The sequence below is a fragment of the Cervus elaphus genome, chromosome 20 (genome assembly GCF_910594005.1).
Source record: "Cervus elaphus chromosome 20, mCerEla1.1, whole genome shotgun sequence".
Lineage (NCBI taxonomy): Eukaryota > Metazoa > Chordata > Mammalia > Artiodactyla > Cervidae > Cervus > Cervus elaphus.
This window is the reverse complement of record NC_057834.1, coordinates 138,074,364-138,097,717: the sequence shown is the minus strand read 5'-3', so window position 1 is coordinate 138,097,717 and position 23,354 is coordinate 138,074,364. Positions and strand designations below refer to the sequence as shown.

Sequence of the window (23,354 nt, the reverse complement as noted above, 5' to 3'; positions counted from 1 at the left end):
GGCCAAGCCTCGGGGTCGCAGCTCCGGTGGGGGGGACAGGCAGAGCCTGTTGGGGGAGGGCGGCAGCTGGGGCGGCCTTCAGCGGCTTTCAGCCTGCCAAGGCCACGGCGTCACCGCTGCGGGACCCAGCCAGGACAGTCACGTTCCCGTCATCACTGTCTTCCTTCCCATCCCGACTCTCAGCAGAGCTCGGGTACTTGATGAGCAGGTGCTGGGCCCCTGGCCTGCAGTCCTGGTGGAGGGGGCGAGGTCTCAAGAGGATGTGGGCTCCCAGGGCAGGGGGCTCAGAGGCCGGGCCCCCCAGGGCTGGTGTACAGAAATTCCAGATCCCAGAGGGCACATACCTCCCTTTGCAGAACATAAATGAAAGGAAGTTTTCGGTGATCAAAACGCCGTCTCTGAAATCGTGCTGTTGGGCTCCCAGCAACAACCTCTTGTAAAACCGGGTCTGGGTTCAGCATCCACAGTCAGCGTCCTCTGCCCGGCACCTCCAGCCAGTGAGCGCTCTCCTGGCTGGAGACGTGAACTGTGAAACCAGTCCAAAACAGCAGTGAGTGTGAACAAGGAAGCCTGCGGGGCGAAGGCTGCGGGGGCCGCGTGGGAGGGGTGTTTAGGGCCAGCTTGCGTGGACAGTGCTTCCAGGGCATTCGGAGGGGCAGCAGGGAGCCAGGGGCAGCGTAGCAGCCAGAAACCTGGTTCCAGCCAAGGCCCTGGCACCGGTGGGCACAGCCCCCGAACACAGCACCGCGGCCCGTTGACCGCCAGTCTGGTGGATTTGTGCGGGCCCCAGTTGGGTGGTGTATTGAGAAGTCATTTATCTTTTAGAAGTTGGAGCCAGCTGTTAAATCAGCTCGTGCATTTAGATTTCACTGTGGGTTGGGAGTTAGCATGTTGGCATACCCCAGAGTCTGGCCGTGCGAGGTTATGGTGTGGCTGATAAGACATGGTTCTGGGAGCTGCAGGGGCCCCGTAGCACCCCCGGGCGCTGCCACCTTCACGGAGCGGCCAGGCTGGCCCGAGCAGGAACTGGCCCATCAGCGACGTCCACCCTGTCATCCGGCCTGCCAAGCCCGCCCCTCCCCTGGCGCCCGGCCTGGCTTTCCCCTGTGGAAACCTGGCTGCAGGTGTGGACTGGCCAGCGAGCAAAGGATGGAGGTGTGGGGCAGAGCATGTGTCCAGAGCGAAGGCTCCGGGCCGGGAGCTCAGCTGTGCGGGTGGTTTGTGGGGCTCAAGGCCCCGGGATCTCCGCGGCTCGTCCCTGTAGCCCTCTTCCCCCCCACCCCGCCCCGCTTTCCCACATCCAGAGCTGCATCTGGCCACCTCCTCTCTCAGGGTCTCCTCCCTGAAAGCTGCCCTGAGCGGCTCCTGGCCCTCCGTGCTGTCCTCGGTTGTCCTGCCGAAGATCGCCAAAGACCCCCTAGACCCACTCACCTTAGAGCAGCGGTTTGAGGGAAGGCCTTCAGCAGATATTTAGATCTTGTTATTCTGAGACTAAACTGCTCATTAAAACTTCATCCTGGAAATAAAACGTCAGGCAGTTTCCCGTTTTCTTTGTAGCACCTGTTAAGTGGTCATGGGCTGGCAGCTTGCTTCTGGCACAAGGGTCCCGGGTAGAGTGATCCTGGGAGGTCCAGAAGGCAGACTGGCAGACGGTCAGTAGTGACGCGTCCAGCCCTCTGCTACTCAGGAGGAAGCCGAGTCCTGTCAAGGGGAGGCGACGTTTCTCGGGGCTCAGTGTGTGTTGCACACCCACCCAGCACACGCCCGGCACACAGCACCATTTCAGATCTTCCTCCTGTAAAAAGCGTTCGGGATTACAGCGTTGATCGTCCCAGTCAGGAAGAGGAAAGGAGGGTGTGCACACGGACTTCCGCTCTCCCAGGTGCTCAGACTCCCACCTGGACGGTGAGCCAGCCCCCTCCCCAAACCCTGCAGACGTGCATGTACACACCACACACCCACACGCCAACACGTGGGATCAGCCATGCTTTACAACTTGTTATGATTGGCTTTGGGGCGAAGCCACACACCCAGCACAGACGCCAGGGACCCTCTCAGTGTTCACCTCCTTTAATGATGGTTTTCACAGGGCTGTTTTTTTTTAATTTTGTGGGGGGATTAGAAATGAAATCGCTCCGCGATACTTCAAAGCGGAGCAGCAGAGCGCCCACATGCACTTGCTTCAAAACGGCTGCCGGAGCTCTCTGAATGAGCCAGCATCTGCTTGAAACGTCTGTGGTTTTCACTGAAACATCGTGCCGGCTTTAAAATCACTACCAAGATTGCGACCAAAGCCAGTCTCCCACCCAAAGACAAAGTTTATGTGACAAGAACTTCATTAAAAATAATTAAAAACCAGCCTCGCTGGAATGATGAGGGCTCGTGAAGAGGGGCCTGCCAGGTCCTCGCAGGGTGGAACGGTGGCCTGTGCCTTTAGGGGGACAGACACAGCTGCCAGGCGTGGAGGGAGAGCAGACGGCTCTTCCTGGATCCCGAGGTGGGCCCCCCCATCCTACCAGCCTGGAGCAGGAATTTCCACGCGAGCCCCAAGGGCCTGCTCTGATGCCTGTGCTGTGTTTAGAAGACAGCGCTTGCAGACTTCCCTGGCATCCAGCAGTTAAGGCTCTGCGCTTCCAGTGCTTGAGACACAGGTCTGACCCCTCATCGGGGAACTAAGATCCCACATGCCGTGTGGCGCAGCCAGAAAAAGAGACCACGCTCTCTACGTCGCATCTCCAGTTCCTGTGAGCTCTCATCCCACTGGTGCAGAGAAGCGTTCAGAGCTGGGGCTGGTGTCGTGTGTGGAGCAACTTTAGCAGAGTCGGAATGGCAGGAGTTGGGCAGGGCTGGCAGACAGCAGCCCAGGGGCCAAGTCCCACCTTGTGTTTTTTAAGTCAGATGTCCCGAAGACGGAAGTGTCTGCTCCCTGGCCCTCAGCAGGAACGCTGTCAGCCCCTGGTCTGATCCACATGCAGTGTTGCTGGGACCTGAGGGGTGGCCCCCAAGGCCCAGAGCCCGGGTCCTTGGGAGCGCTTCCATCAGCTCTGCAGAGGCGTCGGGGGAAGCTGAACAGGGCACAGCCTCAGAGCAAAGAACAGAAGCGGCGGGATGCCGAAGGCCCACCCGGCCTGTGACTCCCTGGCTCCAGAAGGGGGTTTCCTGGTGGGCGAAGTGCCAGGGGTGAAGTCGGCGAGTCTCGGTGGTGGACGCTCTCAGCACCTGGCCCGCCGCAGGCGGACGTTCCCGGGGAAGCCCCCTGGGCCGTGTGTGGTCGCAGGCGTCCAGCTGGGCCTCCTGGCTCCTCACTGCGAATCCTACGGAGCAGGGGCCGGGTCTTCACCTGTGTGTGGCTCTCCGGGGTTCTCGGCCCTCCCCCACCTGAAATCAGAGGGACCTCTCAACAGGACTGCAACCCAGGATCATTCCTAGATGAGAGGTGTTTAATACTGAGCATTCTGTTTCTTATGGATATGAGTTTGGGTAAACTCCAGGACTTGGTGATGGACAGGGAGGCCTGGCGTGCTGCAGTCCATGGGGTCACAAAGAGTTGGACACGACTGAGTGACTGAACTGAACTGAATGGAACTGATTCTGTTTCTTTGGCCAAAGTTGTCATCTTCCAGAGTTGACTTTGCTGTCATAAACGGTGATTTCATATCATCCTGATGACAGCCTGTGGGATTTCAGGGGGTGCCCTGTGGCCATGGTCCTCTGTGGGGCCCGCCCCGTGCCCATGGTCCTCTGTGGGACCCGCCCCGTGGCCATGGTCCTCTCTGGGACCCGCCCCGTGGCCATGGTCCTCTCTGGGGCTCGGCCTGTGAGGGGCGGGGACCATTGGTCATGCCCAGCACACTAAGCCCCTCCCACACAATCTTCTGAAGACCTGGTTGGGGGCGGGGATATGTCTCAGAGGTGAGGAGCCGGGCAGGAGGGAGACAGAAAGTCAGGGGGCATTTCCAGGCCCATGAGGCTGGCTCCAGATCAGACGCTGGACTGGACAGGAGTCTTCCCTGTCTCAGCATGAAGCAAGATTTCCAGGCCGAGCCGTACACTCAGGCTGCAAGCTCCTGAGTCAGTTGTGTTAACAAGAGCTTCCCCCCACTTTTCTAGCCTTGTTTCCCGAATGTAACTTAGCCCCTGACCTCCTCAATGTCTGTTTATACTTCTAACCAGTCGGTTTTCTTAAACTGAAGCATCGGTTTTCCCTTTAGGGATCCTAAGTGTTGGATTTGTTTATAATTAACCTTACATGTCCCTCCTGCATCCCAGCAGCAGGTGATTTGGTCCGAAGCAGCTGACAGCATGGACTCAGGGGCTGGGGTCATGGAAGGCCAGGGCGTGGGCTCTGGGGCGCCCCCACCCGCTTGGCCGCCCGGCCCCGGGGCCCCGGCAGCCAGCGACAGGGGCTGCCCTGGGCTGACGCAGCGTCTACCCCCCCACCCTGTGCAGGACCGTGGTCATGCCGATCGCCAGCGAGTTCGCCCCAGACGTGGTGCTCGTATCCTCGGGTTTCGACGCCGTGGAGGGCCACCCCACACCCCTCGGAGGCTACAACCTCTCCGCCAAGTGTGAGTTGGGTCTGCGGGCGGCCAGCTGTCAGATGGGCGGTGCGCGCGCCAGGCATCCCCTCCAGTGGCTGTGGAAGGAGACAGCCCCAAAACCCCAAAGATGTCCTCACACCTTACCGAAACCACAACGCCGGCTCCCCAGAGAGCACGAGGCCGCAGGCTGCAGGGGCTCCCGGCCCAGAGGCCCAGCAAGCCTGTGGCCTGCCCACTGCTGCTGTCAGCTGGGGCCGGGTCCCACTCCTCCTGAGGGCTGTCGTCCCACGTGGGGCCTGGGGGGTGCCGGCCCTAAACTCTGTGAAGACAGAAAGAGCTGAGAGCAGGCTCCCTCCAGTCAGGAGAGGAGAGACTTGTGTGTCCTCTCCATCTCTAGCAAATCATGCAGGTGATAACTCACCCCACCCCACCCCAGTGCCAGCCACAGAGCGGCCTGGACGCCCCCACCCTGACCAGCGACTTGGGGGTTGCAGTGGTCGGGATGCCTGGGGTTCCCCAGGGCGGGCACTAGTCAAGGGAGCCTGTCCCCCCCCCCACATGGGGAGAGCATGGTGCAGCAAAGAGGAAACCCCGCAACAGAGGACAGCCTCGCAGAGTCCACCTGCCCGGTCCGGGGCCCGAGGGGCTGAGACCGGGACAGACAGAGGGCACACGTGTCCTCCATGCCCAGCGCAGGGGGCCCACGCCCTGAGTGCTTCCTGGGGTCCTTGCAGTCCCCTCCGAGCCAGCGTCACTGTTGCCATCGGAGACAAAACCAAGGCTGGGGAACCCCAGGGCCTCACCAGCGCCCACAGCTGCCCGGAGGCAGAGTCCAGCCTCGGGCCCGCTCTGCCGAGCACCGGCCTGTGCGGATAGACGGGGTCAGGCGGCCTGGCTCCCCGAGGAGGGTCGTTCTCGTTCCCCGTGGGGAGGGTGTTGGGCTGCAGTGCACGGACCACAGCTGCTGATGAAAGCCAGATGTGGACGCGGGAGGGCCCTGGAGGGGCGCACGCGGTGGTGACGCATGCGTGAGTGTGTTGGCACACCTGTGCCCGGCACTTCGGCCGACCGGAACGCCCTGGGCTCTGGGATGGACGTGGCCGGGCCCCGGCAGCCACCCTGTCCGCCGCCCTCCTGCCTCCCTGTTTCTGTGGTTCGGCGGGCGAGATGGGGGCTCCCCCGGGGCTCCTATCTGCCCCCGAACGAGATGATTTGCAGCATTATAAAATCAAAGCCCCGAAACCGTAATTCCTACTCCCACGGAGATCAAAAAGAATCCCAAGCCGAAATACTCCAATGAATTTATCACAAGCCAACCTGGCTTCCATTAGGTGTCTCACTCGGAGTGCCAGCCCCGGGGCCTCGGTAAGGCAATGCGATGTGCCCCCGGGCAGTTTGATCCACTGCCAGGCGTCGGCGCTGCGGCCTGGCCTCACCCGCCACTTGCCTCTCCCGTGTCCTTCGCAGGTTTTGGGTACCTGACGAAGCAGCTGATGGGCCTGGCCGGCGGCCGGGTCGTCCTAGCACTGGAGGGGGGCCACGATCTCACAGCCATCTGCGACGCCTCGGAAGCCTGCGTCTCTGCCCTGCTGGGGAATGAGGTAGGAGGGCTGGGGGCTCAGGGGCCGGGCCGCGGGCTGCCCTGCCCTGCCCTACCCCGCTGTCCCGTGCATCTGCCACTCGCACCCGGGAGGAGGCTTGCCCACCCGACAGGACTGTCTGGTTGTGGCCGGAAGCGGGAGGGCAAAGGGACAGTCATAAGCCATGTTATAACTGGGTTGTGGTCCACAGTTATAAGCACACGGCTCAGGATCCGTCTTTTAAAGGCACTCGCCTTGATGTGGGGCCCGCAGGGGAATGCGTTTACCTGGTTTCCTCCTCGCAGATGGTCGGTTCTCTGGGACGTCCTGAAGCAGGTCCTGGGGGAGGTGTCACTGCGCCATCTCAGGGGCATGGGCCCGGGTCCCTGTGGCTCCCCCGCTGCTCTGACCCTTGGGCGATGCCCAGGACTGGCTTCAGCACCCTGGCCTGACAGCGGGGCTCAGCGGGTCTGGACTGAGACAGGGAACTTTGCAGGGTTCCATGAAGGGAGGCCCGCTGGGAGGCAGCTTCCCAGGCTAAAATGCCATCGGGCCAGGACACTCACGCCCACTGGCGCTCCTGGTGGACAGAGCCACCCGGCTGCTGCGGGGGGAGGATGGGGGTGGGGATACTGCCTGGGTTGGTTCTGAGAATCTGAAGTTCGTGACAGAAACCTGCTCTGGCTTCCACCATGGATTTCGGAACCATGCTCTTCCTGAAGCCTTAAATCCATCCACGGCCTGGGACGCGAGGCCTTGTCCCAGCCTCCTGACCCCATCAGGGGAGCGTGGGTGGTTACCACACCCACCACACGGCTTTCTCTGGCTGCTTTTCCACGGCATCACCATGAGGAGCCAAGGAAAGAGCCGCTGGTGTTTGGGCAAGTGGCCCAGGTCGCCAGCCGGCCCACAGCGGGGAAAGGCCCAGGGTCCACATTCCCCAGACACAGAGGGCCTCGTGGGGGCCTTGTGGAGGTGCAGGCCCACCCGGGGCCACCTGGAGGCTGCTGCCCTCCGCAGGGCCCATCAGATGAAATAGGGCTTCTCCACGTCCTCAGAGTGCGCAGACCCTCTCTCAGTAGGGTCAGGGTTACCTGGTGCCCCGTGGGGGTGCCTGAGCCCCGCCCCTGGGCAGGTGTGTCCTTCCTGAAGTAGCAGCACCCAGCGGCTGCACCCAGGGGCTCACGGGGGGGGATCCGAGAACTCCGGCAGGGAGAGCAAGAGGCAGAGTCGCAGGGCGGGTCCCTGTGAGGCACGGCCTGTGCGGCCACCTTCCCGTGGTGCTCCCATGGCCGGGCTCGTGCTCCCTGGCCCGGGCTCGTGCTCCCTGACCCAGGGTTGTGCTCCCTGACCCGGGCTCGTGCTCCCTGGCCCAGGGTTGTGCTCCCTGGCCCGAGCTCGTGCTCCCTGACCCAGGGTTGTGCTCCCTGGCCCGGGCTTGTGCTCCCTGACCCAGGGTTGTGCTCCCTGACGTGGGCTCGTGCTCCCTGGCCCGAGCTCGTGCTCCCTGGCCCAGGGTTGTGCTCCCTGACCCGGGCTCGTGCTCCCTGGCCCAGGGTTGTGCTCCCTGGCCCGGGCTTGTGCTCCCTGACCCAGGGTTGTGCTCCCTGACGTGGGCTCGTGCTCCCTGGCCCGAGCTCGTGCTCCCTGGCCCAGGGTTGTGCTCCCTGACCCGGGCTCGTGCTCCCTGGCCCGGGCTTGTGCTCCCTGACCCAGGGTTGTGCTCCCTGGCCCGGGCTCGTGCTCCCTGGCCCAGGGTTGTGCTCCCTGGCCCGGGCTCGTGCTCCCTGGCCCAGGGTTGTGCTCCCTGGCCCGGGCTCGTGCTCCCTGACCCAGGGTTGTGCTCCCTGACCCGGGCTCGTGCTCCCTGGCCCAGGGTTGTGCTCCCTGACCTGGGCTCGTGCTCCCTGGCTGTCTGCTGGGACAGGCCACTGGCTGGCAACAGAGGCGGAGGTGGTAAGCTTGGGTGGGCAGGCACCTGGGAGGGCTCTGTTTTCTCCTGACAACCTCTGCGTGTCCTGGATGGTGTCGATTGTAACCTAAGTCACACCTGGGCCCAGGGGCCTGCTGGAATCTCGCCTCTCTGGTCAGCTTGTTGGCAACACGTGTGAATGTTCTCTGGCAGAGACCCGCCTGCTTTTGCTTTCCAACGTGTGCAGGGCTCTTCACCTCTCCTCTCTTCCCATAAAGCAATCTCCCCACCCCTTTTACTAGGAGAAGGCAGGTGATTTATATCGTCAAACCATCTTGAGGGCTTTTGATTGTGAGAGCCAGCTATTTTAAAATAGCGGTAGAGAACTCGGCTTTCAGTTCAGCTGCTCATGCTCTTCTGACAAAGTGTTCCTTTGGTGAAACACATCAAAAAGCAGGAAGCCCTAGTTTTATCGAGGTCTCTTAAAAACCTTTTTAATGCCAGAAAGTTGGAGGGAGCCTCACCCCCTCGGCCTTTGATGAGGCTGATGCTGGGCGCGGGGATGGCTCGCTCCCGGGTAGGGGAAGCTGACTGTGGACAGCCAGTGCTGGGGGCGCCCGCCCATGGGGGTCAGCAGAGGGGTGCGTGTGGGGCTGGGCCTGGAGGGGCTGCCCTGCCCCAAGAGCCATCGTACTGACTACTGAACTGAAGTTGTGTGAACTGACTATTGAACATGAAGACGTCGTATGGACTAGTTTCAGCTTCACACCATCTGCAGCCCTTGGGGATGGTGACAGTGAGACGTCACCTAGGGAGCCGGGTGGGTGGTGTGCCGAGGCGCTGCAGTCCAGGGAGGGGCCCCGGGCAGGTGGGGAGTCACTTCCCCTGTCACAGGTTGCCCCCCTGGGGAGGCTCCTTTGGGGCCCGTTTTCTATTTAGCCATGCGGCTTCTCGGGGTCAAATGGCACTGTCTCATTGAGCCCAAGTCCAAGATCCCGGGCAGGAGGTGGTGGGGGATCAGGTGGCCAGTAGCTTCGGGAGCATCCCTCCCTTGTCCTGCTGTGCTGCCTCGAGAGGGCGCAGAGTGAGGCAGTCCCGGGGGATTAGAAGCAGCGGGGAGAAGTGGGAGACACAGGGCTGACGGAGCCAGCTGTTAGCTTCCAGCCTGCCAGGCTCCCCCCCTACCCCCCCAGCAGCTCCAGTTCACCTGTGCTCACCTCACCAAAGTGGCCACACGCGGGCCGTGAGGATGGAGCAGGCTGTCCCCCAGTCGTGTTTCCAGGATGCGGCCTGCGCTGGGTCAGGGATCTGGGCCGCATGTCCGAGCTGTGCCCCCAGTGGGCCCGTCAGCTCCCTACCCTCCCCGGGAGAAGTGGCCTGCACACTCTGCGGGTGAGAGGGGACCTGCCCCAGAGCACCTGAGCCTCCTGCTGCGGGGCGACAAGGAGCTGAGCCCGAGGGGCGACCCCGGGAGTGTCCCGCCATCCTGGGTGCACACCCTCTGCTATCCTGTCAATAAGCCTCAGTCCTTTAACCTTTGTCTGAAGGAGTTGTGGTGTTTTGGTGCCATGTGGTTAAGTTTCGCTAGTGTTTAAACACCCCTGAAAACCAGCCGCGTCCTCCAAGCCTCTGCACTGTCACCAGGAGGCTCAGGAAACATGATGCGGCTGGCCCAGGATAATCGCTGAGTCTATCTGTGTCACCAGATGCAGTTCACACGCTGAGGCCGCAGAGCCTGAGCAGACAGACAGACATGCAGGGCCTTCTGCAGGAGAGGGGACCCCACCCTCCGCCCAGCTCCACAGGAACCCCGAGGAGGGGCCGTCCTGGGCCTGGCGAGAGCATGCTTCCCTGAGGCCCACAGAGGAGCTCGGGCGGCAGGTGGGGACCACAGTCACAGGTGACCGCAGGCAGCCCCCGGCCCCTTCCCCGGGAGAGCCAGCAGGGAGGCTGGGGCTGGGCCTGAGGGCAGAGGACTCGGGAGAGGAGGCCAAGCAGAACTCGACCTCTGGAAGCGGTCCTGGAGAGGCCGAGAGAGAAGGGAAGACGCACGCAAGCAGGCTGGGGCGGCCACCGGGCCCCGTGGCTCTGAGTCCTACAGGGCCCTCTACCCGGAGGATGACCTCGAGACAGGGAGAGGGGATCGCAGAGCCAGCCTTCGGGCAGGGGTGCCGGAGAGCCCCAGGGGCCCCGGTGGACGTCATCTGTCTCCTTGGGAAGAATGCGGGGGCCGGGGCCCCTGCCGGGGTGGCCGGGCATCTGAACCCGGGCGTGGCCATGAGGATCAGGACTGTCACAGGGCTGGGGGACGGCGAGGTGGCTCCCGGACAGTGGGAGCGGGTGTGAGCCCCTGAGGATGGGCTGGGGTCCCGGGCTCCGTCATCTCTTGTGTTCTGGTGGGCCCAGAGACACCCACCAAAGTGCAGTTCTGTTTTCTGGAAACGCACACTCTGACCTGGGTTCGCCCAGGATTCCACAAGGGCCGCTTTCTTTGGTGCTGTAACTTCTCTGGTTTCTGCTCGCTCAGGGTGTGGTGTGAGCTCTTGTAAACTGCAGAATAGAAAGCCACACCCACACCCACAACTGGGCACTCTGCACAAGGGTTTCCTTGCACACTTTCCCTGAGGCTGGCTTTTTAAAGGCTGAGCTCAGGACGAGCCTCCCTTCTGATTTGGTTGTGACGTGGAACACATGCGAGGTGAACGTGCCCGGGGCGGCCAGGGGCTCCCATCTGTCACTCGGACTCGGCATTACCCACAGCCAGCCCCCTGTCCTCTTCCGTGAAAGTGAAAAGTGAAGTCGCTCAGCCATGTCCGACTCTGCAACCCCGTGGACTGTAGCCTACCAGCTTCCTCCGTCCACGGGATTCTCCAGTCAAGAATACTGGAGTGGGTTGCCATTATCCTTCTCCAGGAGATCCAGACCCAGGCACTGAACCTGGGTCTTCTGCACTGTAGGCATATGCTTTACTGTCTGAGCCACCAGGAAGCCCTCAAGGCCTCCCCAGCTTGGCTCCTTCCAGACACAGGCAGGCAAGTGAAGGCACACAGCCCGGCTCTCCGAGCTCGCATGGCCAGGCCAAGACTTTCGCTCCTCCAGCTGAGCAGGACGGTGGCCCCGGTTCGCTCTCCTCCCGGGACCACCGGACACCTCCGTGTGCCTCAGATCCCTCTGCCACGCCTGATTCCCTGCTCCCAGTCGCACCTGCCCCCCAGCCCCTCCCCTGCTCAGCACGGCCTGACCGCCTCTCCCCACCTTCCCTGCGGCTCACCGCTCTGGCCCCCGTGTGAATGTCGCCCCTCACCCAAGCTGGCCCCACAGACCTGGGCCCCTGCTCTGCGAGGTCAGGCAGAAGTCTGTCTCTTTTGTTCCCTGATGTTTCCTAAGTTTGAAGGATGGATAGTGGTTGGTTCTCCCTGGGCTGCTCAGTGATGTCTATTAAATGAAAAATAAGACCCCAAGTAATGAGAGATTTATATATTTTTAGAGTTAGAGGCTCCCCCGCTGCTCAGCCCTTGTGTGTAAAGTGGAGGCTGGACGCGTGCTCGGGGCAGACTAATGCCCAGAGCAGCTGGAGACGGGGAGCTGCCACAGAAACAGTGGGGGGGTGGCGCAGACAGCGATGTGGGCGCCAAGGGGCTCACTGGACATGATCCAGGCAGAGGGTGCTGGAGGAGGGCCATGTAGCGCCCTGGAGGGTCAGCCCCCAGCCATGACCAGGGCCCCCTGGGAAGGTTAGACATGGGGGTCCCCCCAGGACTGGGAACAGCAGGACCCGGGTTGAATTTTAGAAAATTCCTGGCACCGCGCTCTGACACACTCCTCTGCCTTCAAGTGATGGGAAATTTATGGAGTGAGTTCTTTTCTAAAGAACTGCTTTTTTCTTAAGAGGGATAAAATCCTAGCAAACTGTCAGAGTTGTGCTGCAGCAATAAGGCCTCAGCTGTTTATGCCACAGTGAGGACCCCAAACCTGAAAGGCGTGTTTTCTGCTCCAGCTTCATACCCACAGGGGACCTGTGCTCTGCCTGTGGTGGCCCGCTGACCAGAGCACTTGAGGACACTCCCGTCTTCACGGGGACACCCTGTTTTTACCGGGGCCTGCAGGTGTTCCTGGGGGGGGGGCGTGCTCCCCATCTGTATCTGCCCTCTGGCCCAGGACTCACCCTGTTGGCCCAGATTGGGAGTAACATCAGAGTCCCATCCTGTGCAGTCAGCCGTGGCCAGAGAGCAACTGCGTCCCTGAGGCAGATCCCATTGGAGGGAGGGGTGGGCCCATGTCTACGAGGTGGCATCTGAGTGTTTGTCCCTCAGGCCCTCAGTAGTGGGGGACCAACCTCAGCAACATGGCATCTCACATTTGACCCTGCCAGCCTGCAGGGCAACACAGCACCCAGTTCAGCAGGGGATCACTTCCTCATTCCTCAGATGCTGAGCACCTTTTCGTGGGTCTCTTGGCCACTCGGCCTTTCTCTTCAGGTCTTTTGCCCATTTTTCTATTAGACCATGTTTTTCCAATCTATTTTGGGGGGAGAATTGGCTGGATGGGTGGGTGGATGGATAGATGAACTGGTGGATGGATGGATGGTTTGGTGGATGGATAAATAGATGGATTGGTGGATGGTTGGATGGACAGCTGTAGGATGGTTGGATGGATGAGTGGCTGGATGGATGGATAAGTGGATGATGGTGGATGGTTGGATGGCTGGATGGGTGCATGGATGGATGGTGGATGGATTGGTTGGTGGATGGATGGATGGGTGGGCAGATGGATGGGTACATGGATGGATAGATGGTGGATGGGTGGGTGGATGGATGGACTGGTGAATGGATGAATGGATAGATGAACTGGTGAATGGATAGATGGATGGTGGATGGTTGGATGGATGGATGGGTGGGTGGATGGATAAATAGATGGATTGGTAGATGGATGGATGAACAGATGGGTGGATGGTTGGATGGATGAGTGGTTAGATGGATGGATGGGTTTGTGGATGGGTAAATGGATGGATGGTGGATAGATTGGTGGATGGATGGATAGATGAACTGGTGGATGGCTGGATGGGTGGGTGGATGGATAGACAGATGGATTGATAGATGGATGGATTGGTGAATGGATGGATGGATGGATGGATGGATGGATGGATGGATGGATGGATGGATGGATGGATGGATGGATGGATGGATGGATGAACTGGTCGATGGATGGATGGTTTGGTGGATGGATGCATAGATGGGTAGATGGTTGGATGGATGGGTGGGTGCATGGATGGATAAATGGGTGGATGGTTGGATGGATGGTAGATGGTTGGATGGATAGACAGATGGATTGGTGGATGGATGGATAGATGAACTGGTGGATGGATGGATGGATGGTGGGTGGTTGGATGGCTGGATGGGTGTGTGGATGCATAGATGGTAGATGGTTGGATGGATAGATAGATGGATTGGTGGATGGTTGGATGGATGCGTGGTTGGATAGTTGGATAAGTGGATGGATGGTGGATGTTTGGATGGGTGCATGGATGGATAAATGGATAGACAGTGGATGGTTGGATGGATGGATAGATGGGTGGATGTTTAGATGATGGATGGTTGGAGGGATAGACAGACAGATGGACAGCTGGGAGTACCCTCTTCTCTGTAAAAGTGAATGTAGGGTCAGAATAATCTGTTCCTTGACTGAGAGGGCTTTCCTGAGCCGTGGGTCTCCTTTGGGTGAAATTTTTAAGTGACTGATTTTTTTTTTTTTTTATTCCTTCTTGAGTAAATTTTGGAAGATTTTACCAGAAATTTTTTCTATCTTGGCCAATTTTTCCAAATTATTGCGTTCTTGTACTGTCTTTCATCTCTACTGCCCTGTAGTCATGGTCCTTCTTATCCTAACATGTTTATCTGTGCCTCCTCTTTGATTTTCGTCACCAGCCCTACCAGAACTTAACTTTTCATTTCAGTTTTAAACGATAAAGTAATCATGTTTAATATATTAAAAGTAAGATACTAATGAATGATGAACCAGAAATCGCTGAAACTGAAATGGGATATTTGAAAGAGAGCCAAATGGAACTTCTAAAAATGAGAACATATTAGCAGAAAATAGAAACTCGGTGAGATCAGCTAGAGAGAAGACTAATAACCTGGAAGGGATGTGTGTGTGCTCAATTGTGTCTGACTCTGCCACCCCATGGACCATAGCCTGTCAGGCTTCTCTGTCCATGGAATTCTCCAGGCAAGAGTACTGGAGTGGGTTGTCATTTCCTCCTCCAGGGGATCTTCCCGACCCAGAAATCAAACCCTCATCTCCTGCCTTGGCGGGATTCTTCACCACTGAGCCACCAGGGAAGCCCACAGCCTGGAAGCAACATCTGAAGGAGTGAGGCTGAGCACAGCCCAGAGACAAGGGGTAGAAGGGGGCTTCTGTGTCTGTTCAGCGTCCCCGCCAGAGTGAGGGGTGGAAAACCAAAAGTGCCAGTGGCCAAGGATCTTTCGTGACTGATGGAGGCACCGTTCTCAGCTCTGGAATGCAAGGGGGCCCAACCCAGAGAGTTAAAAAAAAAAAAGCTTGCATCCAAGCTCATCTGAGTGACTGCAGGACCACAAACAGGAAACTGTAAAAGGATGCGGAGAGAACAGACAGGCAACCCGCAAGGAGCAGCGCTAGCCGAACACCAACTGCTTCACAGCGAAGGGAGCAGAAGACAGCGGGGCAAGGTCTTCCACGTCAAGAGGAAGAACCTGCTAGCCCAGCCACAGGCTCAGTGGGACTGTCAGCCGCGGGGCTGGGGGTGGGTGGGAATAAAGAAATAAACTGGGAAAGCTCAACCCAGTGAGACCTTCTCCAAGGGAAACTCTGTAGGAGGAGCTTCAAGCAGAAGGGCGACAGCCCTGGTGGCTGTCTGTTGAGCAAGATGGGGGCGTCAATGCAGGAAAGCCCGAATCAACAGGAACTCCAGGAAACAGTAACAAGGATGTCAAGTCAGTTAAAGTAAAGATAAAAACAGAATGAGGGAAGCGAGCCATCAGTCGTGGATGACGGGGAACTCGGCCGGGCCCTGGAGCGGGGGCTGAGAAACACACAGGACACTAGCGGCAGTGCATTTGTGAGAAGCAAGTACTTTGTGACCGGTTTAACCCCGAGTGCTGGGCGGTTCTGTGGCAGACGCCCCGGCACGCCCTGTGGCTGTCAGACTGCGGGCCGTGTGCGCCTCCCGACTCCACCTGCTGCAGGGACTTCAGGGAGAGCTCGGAGCAAAGATGCTCACACCCTTCTGTCTACCTTTTCTCTGATCATTGGAAGAAAACCCTGAAGGGCAGATGTGGTTGTCGCTCAGTCCTGTCTGACTCTTTGTGACCCCCTGGACTATAGCCCGCCAGGCTCCTCTGTTCATGGGATTCTCCAGGCAAGAATACTGGAGTGGGTTGCCATTTCCTCCTCCAGGGGATCTTCCTGACCCAGGGATCGAACCCATGTCTGCTGCTTGGCAGGCGGATTCTTTACCGCTGAGCCACGAGGGGAGCCCGAAGTGGGGATATTCAAGCCCTGTCTATAAAACCGTTGTTTCCAAGTGCAATGAAACTGATGTTTCCGAAAAGGCATCATCCCTTCCCCTGACACCGTGCCGTGCATCCAGCGGTGGAACCCAGGCCGCCACCCCTCTGTGCCAGCTGCCTCTGGACACCAGCCAGTGTCGTGGCCACACAGGTGCCCACAAACGTACCCGAGAGCCTCCTAGGGAAAACACCCTAAGGAAAATAAGTCTACTTCTGTGAAAACATTTATGTAATGCCAAAACCACCTTTGGCTTTTTCAAGCTTTCTTATCTGTTAGCACGTGCACGTGAGGAAGACGCTGATCCAAACATCCCATCTGAACAGGCACGGGGATTCTACTGATGGCCTCGAATTCATCATGTATTCTTCTTTCGTCCCCAGCTCGATCCTCTCCCAGAAAAGGTCTTACAGCAGAGACCCAACGCCAACGCCGTGCGGTCGATGGAGAAGGTCATTGAAATCCACAGTAAGTGGCCTGGCCCAGGGCTCAGCAGGGAGACCCCCCCCAAGGGAGGGGCCCGACTCCACAGCCCTTCCCCCACCCCCTTGCCCCCCACCCCACCCCCTGATTCTCACCACCAGCGGCGTCCCCAGGCCCGCGTGTTGAGGCCTGGCTTTCAGGGCGAATGTGACGAGCCGGTGACTCTCCTCTCACCCCCGTTAACGTCCCGACTTCCTGCCACCACCGTGTCACCAGCTCTGCTCTGTGGGGTGGAAGAGCTGCGGTTCAGGGGGGTGAGGTCCCTTCTTCAGGCTCTCCGACGACAGGCCCAGACCCACACGGAAGCCTGTGTCCTCGGGCCTGGCCTCTGCCCTTGGACCAGCGAACCCCACTCCATCAGTTCGGAGCACCCTTGGCCCAGAGACCAGCCCTGCCCCTCGAGGGGCCCGGCCCAGGAGGCTGCACACAGCCGGGGACTTCCGCCCCGCCCACATCCTGGGTCTGCGGGGTGGCCCAGTCATGAGTGTCCGTGTCCGTGGGTGGGACCCAGGGTCTCCCTGCTGTGCACTGAGCTCCTGGCCTCCAGGATGAGGGGCCCGTGGCCCAGGAGTCCCCAGGAGGCTGCCTGCACCACCCCCCATCATCTCGGGGCTCCAGCTGGGGGTCCGGAAGTGCCTGTCCCAGCCGCCCCACCCTGAGGGAGGGACCCTCCTGGGAGCCCACCGCCACCCAGGTGTTCTGCCCCTGAAGGGCCCGGTTCTCCTGGCCACGAGGAAGCTTTTCCAGACTCCCATGATCTGTGAGTTTCTAACCAGGCCACCTCGTGGCTTCTGTCTCTGGGGAGTGTGGTGCTTTGAAGTTGCCAGCGATGGGTGCTGCTTGAGACCCATGGGCCCATGCGCAGGGTTGGGGTTCCCTATCTGAGCAGTCGCCCCCCCACTTCCGCAGGCCAGTACTGGCGCTCCCTGCAGAGGCTCGCCTCCACCACCGGCTACTCCCTGGTCGAGGCCCAGAAGTGTGAGAACGAGGAAGCTGAGACTGTTACTGCCATGGCCTCGCTGTCTGTGGCCGTGAAGGCCCCCGAGAAGAGGTGAGCGCGGACGCCGGCCGGCCGTGGGTGCTGCCGCCGTCTGCGGGTGACCCCGGTCTTTGCTCCCTGCTGTATCGGGCGCACGTGCTAGCTCAGCAGGGCCGGGAGTGGGTGTCCTCACCCCGGCCCCAGGGCAGACTGCACCGCCACCTCTTTCCGGAAGCAAGAGCCCGAGAAACACTTGAAGGGCGCGTGGGCCCAGAAGGAACACTTCCCTAGGGGAGGGGCGGGGTTCGCTGGGAGTTGAGGGGGCGGGGTAGCTAGGAGTGGGGAGCGGGGGCGGGGGCGGCTCGGAGTTGGGGGGAGCAGGGATAGCTAGGAGTCGGGGGCTGGGGTGGCGGGAACCTCCGCACACCCGCCCTCTCCTCTGTTGCCACCCCGCCCCCACAGACCCGATGAGGAGCCCATGGAAGAGGAGCCGCCCCTGTAGCCGCTCCCGCGAGCGCGGGTCTCTTGTTTGTCTGTCTCCGTCTTGAAGCTCCGCCGAGAAAAGTTGCTGCCGCCCTGCGTCCTGCGGCCTCCTTCGAGCCCGCGGGCGCGGCGGGGCGAGCCGCAGCCGGCGGCCCTCTGCCTGCCGGACCCGGGCAGACGCCGGGACGCGCGGGAGCGGGCGCTCCGAGACCCCCTCCAGGGCAGCCGCGGAGGGAGGGAGTCCGCGGGGGCTCGGGGCAGAGCCGCCTGCCGAGCGAGCCGACCCGAGGAAAAGAAAATGAAAATCAAAGATCTCACGACACAAAACAAGCTTGATTAAAACTGGTGCTTATGGTTTGGTGATTCCCCACAATCCCACAGTCTCCGTGAAAACCACTCAACTCATCCTGTAGCTTCTTTCTTTTTCGGAGAAAAGTCAGCTGCTCCGGCGCTGGCCAGCCCCTGCACACCACGGGTGCGCGGTGGGGCTGGGACACGGAGTGGAGCGGGCGAGCGTTTAAGGGAAAAAAAAAAACTGGACAAAAGCAGAAATGTGAGCCCGTGCGGCTTTGGTTTCTCAAAGCCGGCGGAAGATGCGCGTTTGTGCCTTTTTTTTTATTGCTCTGATGGATTTTTGTGGCTGGGTTTTCCGAAGTCCAAGGAACAATGCCTTAAGAAAAATAAACAGCAGGAGTCGGTGGGACCGCTCCTTGTGGCCGGTGGGGCCGGAGGCCGGCTCGCACTGGCCTGGCGCTTCACAAGTGGTCCCCGCCACGGCCAGCAGCTCTGGAGGGCTGAGGTCCTGCCACCCTGTTTCGCTTTATTGCTGTTGAAGAAAAATGGAGGTAGTTCCAAAATAGTGGCAAATACTGTTGGGGGTTTCGAAGTCCAACAAATTTTAAATGAATCCAAAGTGTTCTTTTTCTCGTACATCATATAACAATCGAGCATCTCCATTTGGTTGTGAAGCATGTCCTAGGCACACTTTCAGTGTTACGATTGGAATGCTTTTTATTAAAAGCAAGTAGCATGAAGTATTGCTTAAAATTTTAGGTATAAATAAATATATATATATGTATAATATATATTCCAATGTATTCCAAGCTAAGAAACTTGATTCTTATTGAAATCTTGATAAAATATTTATAATGCATTTATAGAAAAAGTATATATATATAAAATAAATGCAGATTGTAAAGGTCCCTGGCGAATGAACGGCTTGTGACTCAGCTCTCAAGGTGCTTGTGGAAAGGGATCTAGTTTGAAGCTCATGTTATTTCTGAACTCCAGATTGGAGAGCTTTCAATCACAGGTTCGCCATGGGACACCTGCCCTGCAAGATTGTACCTTCATCTTAATTATTTTCTGACCTGACCCCTCCCCACTCCAAGCCTCCATGCACATGTGTACCTGATAAGTTTTTATAGCAAAGGATATCAATTTGCTGTTGATTTTGTATGAATTTTTCACAAAAAGATCCGAAATAAGCATTGTTTTGTGAATTTTACATTTTTTCTCACCATTTAGCAGTTTTCTGAATGGTAATAACGTCAACCTTTTTCCTTTCTAAACTTTTGCTTGTACATTTTTTTTTTTAACTTTGGAAGGTATTTTTTATTATTATTATTATTTTCATTTTGTTTATTTTTGTACAGTGAGCACAGAGTTTATTTTCAGAGTGAGCACCAAGTGTGCAGCGGGGTCTGAGGTCTGCCCGCCTGGGCCCGCCTGTGGCTGTGCAGAGAGCATGGAGCCTTCCTTTGCCGCCCGTGCTTTGTGGGCAGGGGGCATCCTCGCAGTGCTGAGCTGAGGGGCCTGCCAGCCACCACGGGCCATCAGCATCCATGAAATTCACGTGTAAACATCTCTGGCCACGTGGTCAGGATAGCATTTCTCACTTGGCTTTTCCAAAGAGCTTGTAAACTTGTCGGCCACGCGTGGAGCCAGAGGACCTACGCACCCTCCCCAGGCTCTTCTGTGGCAGCCACGCGGCAGGGCCCCGGCTGGGAGCAGCAGGCCTGAACTTTGAAGCCTGTGGCCACGGGGAGCCTGGACCCTCACTGCCTGGTGACCCCGTGGGGACAGCAGACTGACTCCCCATCAGGATGTCTATCCTTTGCTTTTTTTTTTTCTCTTTGACAGTAACTGAAAAGGATCACTTTTTAGTGGTAACTCATTTTCCAGCCCTTGAAGCCACCAGTTTCATTCCAGAGTGTGCATCGGGTTCTGACTTGAGGAAGTGCAGACGCAGCTTGCCCATGGGAAGGGAACCCCAGCCAAGTCTCAAGTCTGGTGACATTTACAGGGTAGCTTCTGGAAGAGACTCTGACGCAGCCAGACTTGGGACCAAAAGAGTCCAGATTCTTGGACCAGCTTGGTCATCGGGTTGCTATTGGTTAGACTCAGGACAGTGGTCAAGAGCAGGACAGGAAGAAGGGACATGTCTGGTGTCCCCTCTCCTCCTGGCCCCTTGCCCTGAGGCCCAGGTTGGTGGGGCAGCTGGAGTGTGGGGGCAGCTGGAGGCACCCAGCCCCCACCTCAACAGTGGAGGCAGGGCCCAGCCAGTCGTCTCTTCTGGCCTCCTTGGCCCCCTTCCCCTGGGATCCCCCGCCACCTGCCCACTTCCTGCTGGCTGTGGCTCCTGAGGAGAAACACATCATCTGACGTTTTTACAGGTGATGGGATAACAGGTGACCTTGGTGGCCAAGTTCCTGTTGGAAAGGGTTACTTCTAATCTTGTCCAACAGAGACCTCCTCTGCAGAAGGCCCGACGGGGGCCATTTTCATTTGTCAGCTCACTCCAGCTTCACAAGCGTGCTTAAAGCAGTACCGTGTAGCCTTTTGTTTTCTTTGAAGACACACTCAGCCCTTCTCCACGGCCAGCCGTCCGGGGCAGAGGGCGGAGGGCCCACCCGGAGCCCCCACCGCCTCAGGGAGGGCACCCACACCTTCCCGCTGTGGTCCCTGGACCTCTAGCCTTTTTGTTCCTTTTCAGAGGCCTTGGGGGCACTGGCCGGGGGTCAGCAAGTGAGCACTTTATACCCCTTTGCAGGAAACCCCGTGATGCCGCGGGACTCGTGGTGTCCCCCTGCCCTTCGGGCCTTCCAGCTGCGCCTCAGGGCGCCCGAGCCCCACCAGCAGGCAGCCGTCCCCCGGCCGCCCCCCGGCCGCCTGGGACTAGCCGCCCCTCCGGTTCCGAAGGGCCACTTTGTCAAAGTGTTCGGGTTTTTCTTGACTTCCTTTCCAAGTTTGTTTCCAGAGGAAGGACCATTTTGTACTGGTTCTGACATGAAAGCAAGTCTGATTTTTGCAGCACTAAGCAGTGGAGTTTCTTGTTTTTAATTTTCGATCGGAACATTCCTTCTTTCCTGGTCACAGCCACACGCTCATTCCATTCTTCTTTTTGTAGACTTTTGGGCCCACGTGTTTTACGGGCATTGATACATATATAAATATATATATAAATACATATGAATATATTTTTTTAAGTTTCCTACACCTGGAGGTTGCATGGGCTATACGAGCGGCATGTCTTTATATTGTATACGGATTTTGCACGCAAACGCGGCAGCTTGGGGAAGAAGAGAGATGCCTTTCTGTTCCCCTCCCATGACATTTGCAGACAACAAAAGATGGGGATTTTTTTTTTTTTTTCTGTAAAACAAAACCTTGAAGGAGAGTGGGGGAGGGGGAAACGTTTGCGTCTTACTGAACTTATTCTTAAGAAATTGTACTTTTTATTGTAAGAAAAAATAAAAGGACTACTTAAACATTTGTCATATTAAGAAAAAGTTTATCTAGCACTTGTGGCATACCAATAATAGAGTTTATTGTATTTATGTGGAGACAGTGTTTTAGGGAGCCTACGCGGAGGTCGAGGTGGACCGCCCGTCTCCCGCGGTTGCTGTGGAGGAACTTGTCCCGTCGGGTTTCTTCCCTGGTCCCCCCCTCCCCGGGGAAACCGCGGCCCCTGGGGCCCTTTCCGCACCGCCGAGCCCACTTTTCCTGACTTCTAGGTGATGTATGGCTAGGATTTCACTTGACACTCAGCAGTCATGAACTCTGCTGCACTGTGGTTTAAAATCATACTTTGCATCAAAAGGACACCATTTCTTCCTTGTAATGAAGCAGAGCTTTCGCAGCTCAGCTCACTTTGTGTCTTTGACATGATTAAAAGCCTCCTATTGAAGGAAAAAGAAAGCAGACATTTTCTGTTTGTGGTGGTTGTTTTTTTTTATCTTCTTTCTGGTGTGTGCGCTCCACAGTGGAGGCGCTATTTTCCAATTTATGAGAATGACAAACATATTATCATGTGTCTGTATAAGAGGGGGGTTGACCCGATTCACCCAAGAGCTCCTCATGGTCTGTCGCAGAAAACATGGTGGGGACGCGTGCCCGTCCCCCCCCCCCCCCCCCACCCGCCGACGCCCGCTTCCCGCTCCTGCGGGTGCCACGCGGGTGGCAGAGACCGGTCTCCTCTGTAACTTTGCATCCGTTCTCTCTTGATTGTCTGGACCTTCCCGGGGTCCTTTCCCTTTCTCAGTGGAGTTGGAGATTCTGTCCTTGGTTTTCTCATTCTTGTTTCGTTCTGTGTGCGGGGGTTTGCACCGACTGCGGTGTCCTCCCCCGACGGCCGGCTCCACTTCACCGGAGTCCAGTATTTGTACCTCATCATGCGACTTGTCACTCTTGTGGTGTAAATAAAGAGCATTAATTGCCCTCCGAACCGTGGTCTCTGCCGTGTGCTCTCGTGCTTGCCGGTTTCGGGCCAGGGTCCCTGCGAGGGGCGGCGTAGGGTGGGGGGAAACCTGGGACCCAGCCCATCAGCAGCCCTGCCACCTTCCACCCTTACAGACGGCCCACAAACGTATCTTCACTTAAATGTCCAGTAATTCAAGTCCTCAAACTGTTTTCTCCCCAAGATCCTGGTCTGCAAACAACCTCGGAGGGGATTGAGGCTGAAGGGTAAGGACCAGAGGCCTGGCCTCTCTGGCGCTCGGCTCTGTGTCCCTGAGGCTGAGAGCCTGCAAACACGGCCACCTCCACGTGGCCACGGTACCTCCCCACCCGTCACACCCTTCCCAGGCCCTTGCATCCAGTGACATAACTGGGGGGAGGGGGCGACGGTCCAGTCCCATTGGCCCCAGACAGAACAACTCAGGGGCGACTCAGCCCACCCCAAGCTGGGCTCCCCCTCTGCCAAGTCACATTTCCTTCCTCACCCTTTCTCACCTGTCGACCCCCAAGAATGCTCCTTAAAAATCATGGTGCTCACCAGTCTCCACCCAGGGTCTGCTTTCTGGGAACCCCAAATGCTATACCCGGGGGCCTCTGGGCCCCCAGTTAGACCTATGGAACACAGCCACCTCCAGACACAAGCAGAGCTGCCCCAGGTGAGAACCTAGGAGCTAGAGGCAGTTAGTTGAGGGGGGATATTTGTTATGCAGCATCATTGCAGCAAGAGCTGACTGAGGCGGACTATGTGAAGAGACAGGAGGCTCCAGTGTAACCTGAGTCTTTTTATGCTTAAGCTGGTATTTATGAAGACATATTTATTAATTTATGCAAAATGAGAGGCTCTTACTCCAACAGGGTCAGATGTAAAGAAGCCTTGAAAGAGTGTGTCCTTTCTAAGCTCTAAGCAAGGAGATTCGTGAGGGCAGCTTTTCTTCAGATTTATTTTTGCACTGTAGGTTTTTTGTGACATCTTTTGGATAATTTTTATCTGAAAATTATTTTTTAATGTGTGTTATAAAGCACTGATTTTTTTTTAACCTTTTGAAAGTGTGAAATACCTGAACCACATTGAGTAGAGAAAATCACACATG

The 23,354-nt window shown here is 57.7% G+C and overlaps 1 protein-coding gene across 6 annotated transcripts in view; it reads left to right on the top strand.

Annotated features, from left to right (window-relative positions):
* The window catches only part of HDAC4 (histone deacetylase 4), a 289,199-nt gene extending 266,947 nt beyond the window's left edge, over window positions 1–22,252 (top strand). For all 6 annotated transcript variants that reach the window (XM_043878233.1, XM_043878235.1, XM_043878234.1 and 3 more), the window contains 5 exons: window positions 4,450–4,568; window positions 6,009–6,142; window positions 15,965–16,049; window positions 16,974–17,115; window positions 17,506–22,252. In XM_043878233.1, coding sequence (XP_043734168.1) covers window positions 4,450–4,568; window positions 6,009–6,142; window positions 15,965–16,049; window positions 16,974–17,115; window positions 17,506–17,545 — 520 coding nt within the window. In that variant the 3' untranslated portion in view covers window positions 17,546–22,252. The remainder of the gene's footprint in view (window positions 1–4,449; window positions 4,569–6,008; window positions 6,143–15,964; window positions 16,050–16,973; window positions 17,116–17,505) is intronic.
* Window positions 22,253–23,354: the final 1,102 nt, after the last annotated feature.